This window comes from Spermophilus citellus, assembly GCF_964194105.1.
Source record: "Spermophilus citellus genome assembly, chromosome: 1".
Classification (NCBI taxonomy): Eukaryota; Metazoa; Chordata; class Mammalia; order Rodentia; family Sciuridae; genus Spermophilus; species Spermophilus citellus.
Genome location: NC_138182.1, coordinates 215,389,930 through 215,400,972, shown reverse-complemented (window position 1 = coordinate 215,400,972; position 11,043 = coordinate 215,389,930). Strand labels below are relative to the sequence as shown.

General features: G+C 34.2%; 1 protein-coding gene across 1 annotated transcript in view; it reads right to left on the bottom strand.

Moving 5' to 3' along the window:
* Positions 1–545: 545 nt before the first annotated feature.
* Positions 546–11,043, bottom strand: part of TMEM161B (transmembrane protein 161B) — a 106,301-nt gene continuing 95,803 nt past the window's right edge. Inside the window, exons 13-14 of the mRNA XM_081310620.1 lie at positions 2,994–3,045; positions 546–580 (exon numbers count right to left, since the gene is read on the bottom strand). Of these exons, the coding sequence (XP_081166746.1) occupies positions 561–580; positions 2,994–3,045 (72 nt within the window). The 3' untranslated portion in view covers positions 546–560. The remainder of the gene's footprint in view (positions 581–2,993; positions 3,046–11,043) is intronic.

Below are 11,043 nucleotides of genomic sequence, written 5' to 3'. Positions count from 1 at the left end.
ATCTGAATGGGGTAGGGTTATGTTTTCAATTGGAACAAGGTATTAAGTGATTAAACTGTGCCAGCAGACATAGCACTTTTGTGAAGACCTTTTCTATCCAAGTAGGCACAAGGATAGTCAATCCCTGCCCCCTGAAAGTCTCTAAGGAGAACTTGGAATGCTTTAGGAAATCATGTTTGCAATTAAAGCACTAGTATTTGTCTTCCCATCACAGAATGAAAGCTGAATCCCAGTTTCAAAACTTCACTTATTATTATTATTATTATTATTATTATTATTATTATTATTATTTCAGTAAGCTGCTTAAGATCCTCTTGCATTCATTGACAGGATTTGGGGTCCACTCTGCTTTACTAGTCCACAACAATTTAATTATTGAATGTTAGCAAATTACAAGTGACTTAACAGAGGCACATTCAGAATTCCAGATGCCATTATCTTAATATCTACTACAGTTAACAGTCACACAAGACAGAAGATCAAACACCAATTTGGGCACCATATCTTGCTTACTTTTTTGCAAATGTAGTAGAAGACTGGTGGGTTATTATCTTATCCAATCAGCACACCTGGCACATGGCTAATAAAAGGAGTAAATTAACAAATGAATGAATAAACATGCAACGTATTCAATGTCTATTTGACTATTTGGACCTGTGGGAGAAATGGTAGCTTTTTAATAATTATTAGCATGAGTACCCTATGATACATGCTCTTAAATACAAAATACAAAATAAGCACAATTCATTTTTTAGTAAAATACTAAAAACATGCAACAAATCTAGAATAAAATTCCTAAGCAACTCATTATTATAATTTTTTTCAAAGTCTTCTGACTTAGGGAAGTGGAGGAAATAAAAACCAACTTACTTTGCAGGCCAGGAGGTTACAGTGTCATGTGCTGTTTTATTGCTTTGTATAGATTATTTATTCAATACCCCAGGAGAGTCCCCTGAAGCATAGGCTATAATGACCAGTTTACAGGTGAAGACACCAATGCCCAGAAGGTCAACTCCTTTCTCAATATCATGTGATATTGATGACTGGTATATGGTAGAGGCAAGATTCAAATGGAGGCAGCCTGGTTCCAGAAACAGAGCTCTTAGCCATTAGGTAGTATTTCACACAAAACGGTGTTAAATCTATGCTAACATAATTTGTTACAAGTATAAGAATATGAAATTAAAGAATAATTCAGATGAAAACTAGTCCTCTAAATTCCAATGCACTGATTGACCTAGTACTAGTAAAGCTTTAAAACCACTTTTGGCTTCAAGTCTTGTCCGCCTAATTATTGTTATTTCATCTTACTGAGCTTCAAAAATATGCAGGATATTATCTTGTTAGTTATTGCTGAAAGTTAACAAAAAACATAAAGTCTTCTCTACTCTTTTGATGACTTCAACATTTAATTAACTTGGCCATTAACTCTCATTAAAGTGAATATCAACCCTAGGACTATTTTTTTTAACCTATTACATGTAAAATTAATCAGAATATCTGTTAGATGGAAATGCTTAATGGAAATTTTCATAATAGTAGGTGTTCAATAAATGTTTGTCCAATTAAGAAATGAACAAATTATTTACATAAATCTAAGATAAAGGTATCTGATGGAAAAATGAATTGCTTGCCTGTCTTTTTCCCCTGCAATCACATTTGGAATTGCATTCAGCTAGCATTTGAGAAGATGTATTTTCTTTATGTCTGTGTAACAAAATAAATATTAAACATTCTACAAGTTAATTAGATAAAGGTGAAGAAAATAACTCTTAAAATACATTTCATTTGGTTTAGGACACTAATGGAAAAGATCTAATGGGAGAAAAATCTATGAGTTCTGAATATAACTACAGTCTTAGCTTCTCACTCTGCGAAGAAACCCCACTTCATAAAGAAGATTCAGAGAATTAATAAGAACAATGTTGGTAGCATTCAGAACTTCCAAAGCAGTGCTAAGTTAAAAGGAAAGTCAAAATTTTTTAAATTGTAGCAAATTACTAAGGAAAACTGCAAAAATAAATTATCTGACTTTAAAGGAAGAGTGTAGGAAAAAAACAAAATTAGAAGTACTACATTAATTCATCTGTACACTAAAAGGTTAGATTTTATTGTATATAAATTATACTTTAATAAACTAGACTAATAAAAAAGAATAATTCAGGAAATTATCAAGTGCTTCCAAGAATCCAAAGTGTATACTTGTATTGCAAATAGCTACAGGGAAAAAAAAGTGAGGGGGTAACATGGCATGGGATGTGGAGTTAGTTGAGCTGGGTTCACCTCCTTAACTCTGCAAAATTATTGACTGGGAGAACTCAAGCAAGTTACCTAGCCTCTCTGACCCCCCAATTTTTCAACTGCACATTGGTGGTAAATATTCTATGGAATTATAACTCTTAAATATAATGAATACAAAGTAAAGTAATAGACATATAAGTAAATCAAAATATGAGAATAATTATATGGAATATAGGTTATAGCACTAAATTGCAGCCTAATTGCTACCTAAGACAAAATTGGTTCTATTTTGAAAATTGAAAGTCCAATATTCAGTTAGGTTAGGCTGTCCTTAGCTGCTTCCATAACACCCCCACTTCAGATTTTCCCAATCTGATATTTTCAGAGAATTTTCTATTACTTTTATTTAATATGAAACCAGTTACATTCTTTTGTATTTCAGAGGTAAATTTAGGAACAGTCTTCCTGATTTCACAGAAAGTACTATCTTGGAGGAATTAAAAAAGTCTCATCTGGAGCAGGCTTGGTAAAAGAGAACACTAATCACAGGAGGGATTTTGAAGTGAAGGTAGAAAGACTCACCAAGTCATTAATTTTTCTATAAGAGGAATTCTCTCTGTCCATAATGTTTTCCATTTGTTAAACATTTAATATTTACTCTTTTATCAAGTATATATAAATGGCTTTTAAAACAGTATGGAATGACTTACAATAAAAAGCTAAAGTCTCTTAGCAGATGTGGTGGTACTTACCTATAGTTCCAGCTGAGGCAGGAAGATCACTTGAGCCGATGAGGTCAAGAACCTGTCTCAAACATAAAACAAAGAGGATAAGGGTGAGGGAAGGGAAGAAAAATAAAGTCTCTTGTCCCAACTTTCTCTCACTTTTTATTAAAAAATTACTTTGTTTTAATCTTTTTTTTCTTCTGATGATTGGCACCATATTGCTAAATAATGTTTAGCAATGAAAAATGCGGGTGTATAGCTTACCTGTACCACTTTTGTATCCTTTACCAAATATAGTTACACCATTATATTTACTTCATATATTGTTTGCATTTTTTTATATTTTTGAATATATTTAGGTGCTAGGAATTTAAACCAGGTCTCCATATATGTGAGGAAAGCACTCTACCACTGATCTATATCCCCAGATCTTTTAAATTCTTATTTTGGAACAAGGTCTCACTAAGGCCAAGGCTGATCTCAAACTTTTAACCCTCTTGCCTCAGCCTCCAGAGTAGCTGGTATTATAGGTTTGCCCCACCATATCCAGAATTTAATTGTAAATAATACATTTTCATTTGTATTTCTTGATCCATCAAGCACAGGTAATCTCTCTGTCTCTCTCCAATGTGGTCCTACTATGTTGTCCAGACTAGCCAGGTAATATCTGTTGATTTCATACTTTACATCCTTCCATTTGAAACACAAATAGTATTTTTTGTATTTGTCTTATAAAAATCAGTGACATCTCATTGTTTTTTTAATTCATAATTTTATTTTTCTGTACTTTTCATAAGTTTTATATGAAACTGAAAATAAATATAGTTTTAAAATTGTGGTGACAAAGCAAATTTTATATAATCATGATTATATTTCCTTTTGTGCAAGATTTTTGTTTTTCCTGGAGTTTCCTATTACTTTCTTTCTTTCTTGATTTGTGCTATTTTTGCCTCCATACATTTCTTCAGATTCTTAGGGATAACATCAAATGTTTTAAATCTATTATTATCTAAATACCTCACTTTATGGGTCTTCTTTTATTCTCCAGTCTTAACATACTTGTCTCCAAACTTTCCATACAACAGATAGGCCACAGCATGCTTTCCTTACTTTCTTGAGTCCACAGCATGCTTTCATTACTTTCTTGGGTTCTAGCCAATATTTTCTTTATGGGATCATGTCAATCTTTCTTGGATTACCTCTTTTTTTCTTCCCCTATTTTGTTCCAAAGATTGAGCACATGGGAGGCAATTTTTCAGGTTTTTTTAATTGCCTAAATATATTCTTTATTCAATTTTCAACTTTATGGACAATTTGGCTGGGTATAGAATTCTAGGTTTAAAATAATTTTCCTCTGGGTATTGACCTCCCTATATTTTGTAATACCAGATGAGAAGACTGATCCATTCTGATTCTCATTCCTTTCTGAAAGTTCAGGCTTTCATTCCCTCTGGAAGTTTATATGTCCTTCTCATTATCCATAGCTTTCTGTAATTTCAAATAATATACCTAATGTGCTTCTGTATCTTTTTGTTGCTGTGAAAATTCAGTAGATAATTTCAATCTAATTACACGTGTCCTTCAGCTCTAAGAAAAACCCTGGTATTTTGTCTAGTTTTTCTTGTTAGCTATCTTTTCTTTCTCTCTTTCTGAAATTCCAATTAATTGAAGTTGGACTATAAAATTAATGTTCTTTCTTGCATTTCCATGATTTCCTTTTTAATTTTTTTTACCTTCTTTGAAATTTATCTGACCTTGTTGCTCATCCTTTCAATTAATGTTTTTTACGTCTGATAATCACATTTTTAAATACCAAGAGCATTTTCTTGATCTATAATTTTGATAATATAGATATTCATATAAATACATATGTATTTGCATCCTGCCCTTGTTTTATTGACACATTTTGTTGTCTAATGTCTTTGTAGCATGAACCATATATATATATATATATATATATATATATATATATATATTTTAATTTTGTAGCAGTAGTTATTGTTATTCCTGAGTTATCTGTTTCCTAGAGAGTGTTGCTATCTTTCTATCTCTCTTTTTATATGGATTGTTCTCTTGGCCTTTCCTATTCATATTTCTGACATTCATCAAATGAATAGAGATAATTGATTTCTGTTTATAATTGGAAAATAGTAAAATGGCTAACTAGTGACTCTCTGAATATGGATAAAGTCTTATTTACTGACAGTTCAATTAATGAAATGTGATTGGGATGCTAGTTATGTATTAAGAATCAGAGGTAATCACTCTGGAGCATCAATGCAAGCTTCCCTGGACCCATTCTGACAATCTAGAGAAGACCTTTCATTATATTTGCATAGGAAGTGGTACAGTTGCCTAAACACTATATACTGTCATGGAGGCATTGATAATTTCATAAGCAACTAATGAACACCTGACTTTGGTTACACTTGTTAGTTCTACACTCCCTCATCCCTGATGACTTCTGAGTCCTCCAGGGTTCCATAAAGCACATTGTTGCCTTCTGGCTGCATTCATCTCTGGCATGTTCTAAGTAGTGGCCAATTTCACCCCTTGTTTATCAGTTACCACTCCTCCGTCCATTTTCCAACTTATAGAACTTGTCAAAATTTCTCTTTTGTTATTATTATTTCTGAATTTCTTGTCTTATACCTTTATATGTGGTTTACTATAATTTATTGATGTTTTGGAAGTGTCAGACTGCTGTTTTTAACTAACAGCTTATGTTCCAAAAATTTAAAAACCTTTTAATATTGCTTTTACTTTACTTACTTAACATTATACCGTCTCGCCCATGACCCTTGCAGGAGACAGAAATGGGGTTCCCCTAGGTTAAGTGGGCTGGCTGAGAAATAAAAGCTAAGAAAAATGGAACAAGGAGAAAACCACAGGGCACAGAAAATATTTTTAGAAAGTGGGGGTGAGACGCCTAGCCGATCTTAGGGATCAAGCTTCTACACTGAAAAAGCAAAATGGAGCCAGGACTTGCTTTATTTATATTGGAGGACATCAAAGGCAGGGATTAGGTTTCGAGAGTGGAGTTTTGCTTCCTGGTGTCTTGCAGTCAGCAGGCTGATTGACATTTTGGCAGGTTACCCTTTGTCAGGTGCTATGTGGGATCTCAGGCATGGCTTGAAGGGGAAGTTTACCTGCAATACCCGATTAATTGCTTTTTTGTTGTTGTTGTAATTTTTAATCAGTCATGAACCTGAGTTTTATTATAAGATAAAGTATAAGTTTCCTTTCATTCTAAAATAGTCTTTGATTTTATGGATGACCTAATATAACTTTTTTTAAAATTTATGTTTCATAATGTAAATTGAATATGAAAATGTGAAACATTTATTTCTGAGGTCCTATGTTTAATGTTAAAAGCCTAGCAAATACAACTTTTATTTTATTGAAATTAATTTATCCACATATCTTTAAAAAAATATCTTGAAGAAACTAGAAAATATTACTTGTAGTAAAAGCATATACACCAACAATTAGTGCTCCATTATTAGATATAAGTTTGTTTACCAAAAAAAAAAAAAATGGAATCTTAGATCCTTCCTCAAAACTATTTTCAATGCCCTCACAATGATCAAAGAATTATACCTAATATGACAAATGACACATGTTCTTTGACCCTAACTCATGGATTCACATTACAGATCAGCTCCACAGGGCCAGCGGTCACATCTGTTTTTCAATGTTGCATCTCCTGTGCCTGGCATAACTTTTGAATATTGTGGGTCAGTTGATAAACATATGTCTAGTAAATGTTGAGTGCATATGTGTCCCGACAGAGTTTTGAACCTGGTAATCAGGTTTGGGAAATTAGATGTATTTGGATGTATTAGGAATAAGGGTCTGCAGTATGTGATAAGTGTCATATGGGTCCCCTAAGCGAGTGCAATAATAGGCATTCAAAGGAGGGAAAGATTGCTTTAAGCCAAGATGATTGGAATATCCAGCAGAAAATAAGGGATAAGATTTTGATAGGTGGGAATGAGAAGGGAAGAGCTTTACATGGCATAAAGGACTTAGTGCAAATATTTTATAAGCTGGATCTTATTTTGACTTAAGTCAATATATTTAACTTAAAAACAAGAATCCAAATTACAGGTTTTAAAAATATTAGTTTCCTAAGGAACCTCCAAAGGCAGATCGGATTTTGCTTTCTTAGATCAACTCTATATAAGGCATGCTAAACAGACATCTGGTGGTTTTATAACTATATTCTTGTGGCAAGGTAAAAAGAGTTTCTTATCATATCTGCTTGGCTTTGAAACAGAATTAAAATTTAACATTAATTCAATATGCAAAAATCCCTTATTTGTGGCTGATTGTCTTTGTTGGAAGTCAGGACAAACCTCTCATTCTTGATTATTTTACTGTTTTGGCAATTTTGACTCATGGGTCTTAGATTTTCTTAATGAAAACAAAGTATCTGGATATTTTGTATTGTTTACAAACATCCAAGTGTTTGCATTTAGATCAAATGAATGACAAAGTAGATGAGACAAAGGTAAGTGAACTGGGCTAAAATTCCCCAACTGAGCTGTCTGGGACAGATTGTGACACTCGGGTGGGTGGGCACTTGTGATGGTATTATCCTTGACCTCCTTCAGAGCAGAGATTTGGAAGTCACCATTAATTCCAATCATTCTGACAAGAGAAAGCAGCATCTCAAAAAAGTCAGAGATATCCACAGCTATTGGAAGAGGAAATGTAAGCAGGCAAAGACAGGGAGTAAATAATATTAACAATTAGAAATGGTAATAATAGTCAAGCACTCTAGGTTATTCACAGGCATTAATACACTCACAAGAACAAAAACAGATGAATGAAAGCAGAGAGGGGGAAATTTTATTTTCTTAGAAAGTTCTGATCTTAACATGACCTACCACCTTGCCCTCTATTGTTCAAGAGGAAGTGTGATGAACAGGGCTCTCTGCCTTCTATCATGTGGCTCTGAAGTCTGAAGTCAGCCTTGCTTCAGCTTAGGGATCGAAGAGGAGTACACTGAGGTATGCAGTGGAAGTTCCACAAAGACAGTCAGATGAGGAGAAAAGCTTAGAGGCTTTAAATGTTTGGGTGTTGAATACTCAAAATATTACCTAATGCAAGTGGTATATTTCTTTCTTTCTTTTTTTTTAGTTGGCAACTTATTCATTTATATATGTTGCTGAGAATCAAACACAGTGCCTCACATATGACAGGAAAGTGCTCTACCACTGAGCCACAAACCCAACCTGCACATGCTATATTTCTTTTTTTTAAATTTTTTTTTTTAGTTGTAGTTGGACACAATACCTTTATGTTATTTATTTATTTTTTTTAATGTGGTGCTGAAGATTGAACCCAGGGCCTCGCTCGTGCTAGGTGAGCGCTCTACCGCTGAGCCACAACTCCAGCCCCTCACATGCTATATTTCTAACGCATAAAACTAGGATGATATGTTGTTTTTCAAATGATTTGTAAGTTATAACATGTTAAGTCATCTCCTAAAATGATACATCATGCCCTTTAATGGAATGAAACATCAACATCTTGGTAGCAAAAAGCACATTGGAAATGTGGTCTGGCAAGAATCATCTGTGTGAGGAACCACACAGACCAGAGTTTTCCAGACAGCTTTCATGTTGCCAGATACATAGTAGAACTTGGTAAATCCCTCTCATAATTGGTTATGCTTTTGAGTTTTTATGCCTTTTAGCTTTGTTCTGATTTAATATTGTCCTCTCCTTTAATGACCTAGCTTAGTTCTACAGCTCTAATCGTAAAGATATAAAATGTGTCATTTACAGCTGTCACATGGAGAAACCACGTGCCATTCAGGATGCATATCAGCTATGTAAATCCTTATTAAAAAGCAAAATTATATAAATGCTATAGTGGAACCCCCTATTACAAGGCAATATCTAAACTGCCTAGTCATTTTAAATATCAAAGATTATGCCTTATTTTTCTTGTCAGAATCAGGGCTTATTATTGCTCTAAAACATGTAAATCAAAGTTCAGAAAGATAATGCAAACCAATGGTAAAGCAGAAAGAAATCATTAATAGCTGCTTGTAAGCTGGGCAGGCGAGGGCAGGCGCCTGCAATCCCAGTCATTCAGCAGGCTGAGGCAGGAGGATTGCAAGTTCAAAGCCAACCTCAGCAACTGACTGAGACCCTCAACAACTTAACAAGACCTTGTTTCAAAATATAAATTTAAAAAGGGGCTGGGGATATGGCTCAGTGGTTAACTGTCCCTGGGTTCAATCTTCTGTCCAAAAAAAAGAAAAAAAAATCTCCAAACAACAACAACAAAAACCTGCTTTATAAAGTTTCAACTTCTCTCAAAAGCATCAACTTTTTAAATGTGATTCTGCAGTGTTTCTTTAACATCACTGAAAAGATAATTGCTCATTTTGCAGAGCCTACCCAGCCTTTCCCATTCTTATCCCACTTATTTTTCACTCCCCACATGCCTATGTCCATCCAACACCAAATTGATTATCTAATAGCCTGTTTTAGACCAATAGTTATTTTTTGTTTGTTTGTTTTAGACCAATAGTTTTTTTTTTCCTTTTGGCAAAGTCAAATAACAATAGAAGTTTGTTTTGAAATTTACAGCACTACCAAAAACCATGCTGGTGTATGAGCACTGCTTTGGTGGCATGCAGGCCTCCAGAACAGCTCTGCTGTTGTCAGTGATGGAGAGTCTCTGGGCAGGAACATTCTGAGCCCCCACTTGTAAAGGAGAGACACCTGGGAAGATTATGAGAGCATTTGCAGGCTGTACATAGTACTAAAAGCTCTTCCGAATCGTTCCACTGCTGCTCTAGTCAGTAATAAATTGAAGCACTTTATAAAATTTGTAGCTCTTCAATAATTTTGAATCACTTTAAAGTGCTCATGCTCCAAACCATAAAGTCTTTCTTAACCACTGCAAATGTATAAAAGGCACATCATCAAAATGACAGTAATCAACTCCTTCAATTTTAGGTATGAAATTGTTCTATGTTTTTTTTTTATTTCCTTGTTTTTGTTGTTCACCAACTGTAAAAAAAAAAAAAAAATGGTCATAAGGACACAGTGTACAAAATCTCCATTTTCAACAGTGCCAAGCAATCAAATTCTAAAAACTTCTTAGATGAATAAATATTTTATTTTAGATAAGATATCCTAAGACAGATTTGAGTGTGTGTGTGTGTGTGTGTGTGTTTGTAAAACATCTGTCCAGGATCCTAAATGAACTGATATTTAAAGATATAAGACTCTGCTAAGGCAAGTCTTTGGGAATGTCCTTGAAATAATATGTGTCATGTTGTCAGAGGAAGTAAAAGAAGGAACCAGATTATGCAGTTAAAGGAACCCAAGTTTCCTTGTGAGTTTAAATAAATTTCCTATGGCTTACATCACTGACCAATGAGCATTGAAACATTGTCATGTTGACAGAGTTTCCTATAGTCTTCAAACTGTTGAATGGATTCCATTCAGATAAGGTCCTTCTAGCTAATGGATCATATCAATTCTAGTTAAACTTCTTCACAGCCAAACCAAATAAAACCAAACACTGGTTTCTCCATGAAGGTGTCACACCAGATTCATCCAATAATGCCTTCCATTTCCTAGGCTGACTGAAATGATCTATCTTTCTTTCCTTCCTTCCTTCCTTCTTTCTTTTCTGATATTGGGGATTGAATCCAAGGCCTCATGCATGCCAGGCAAGTGCTCTACCACTGAGATACATCCCCAGTCCTTTTTATTTTTTTTTATTTTGAGACAGAGTATCACTTAAGTTGCCTAGGCAGACCTCAAATTTGTGATTCTCCTACTCAACCTCCCAAGTAGCTGGGATTACAGGCCTGCACCACCATGTCCCACCTGAAATTATCTTAATAGAAATATGTCCAATATTCTATTCCAATTTTAGCATAACTCAAGTTTACTTGAAAGCATGCATAAAAATGAGCATACCTTTACAAATTTGAGGATATGTAGACATCACTTCAGTCCATAGCTCTAGCTCATACTAATTGGCTCTACCATTCACATGGTTCCCAACCTGCAAGATGGCTGGAAAGCGTAAGAGAGCTCTT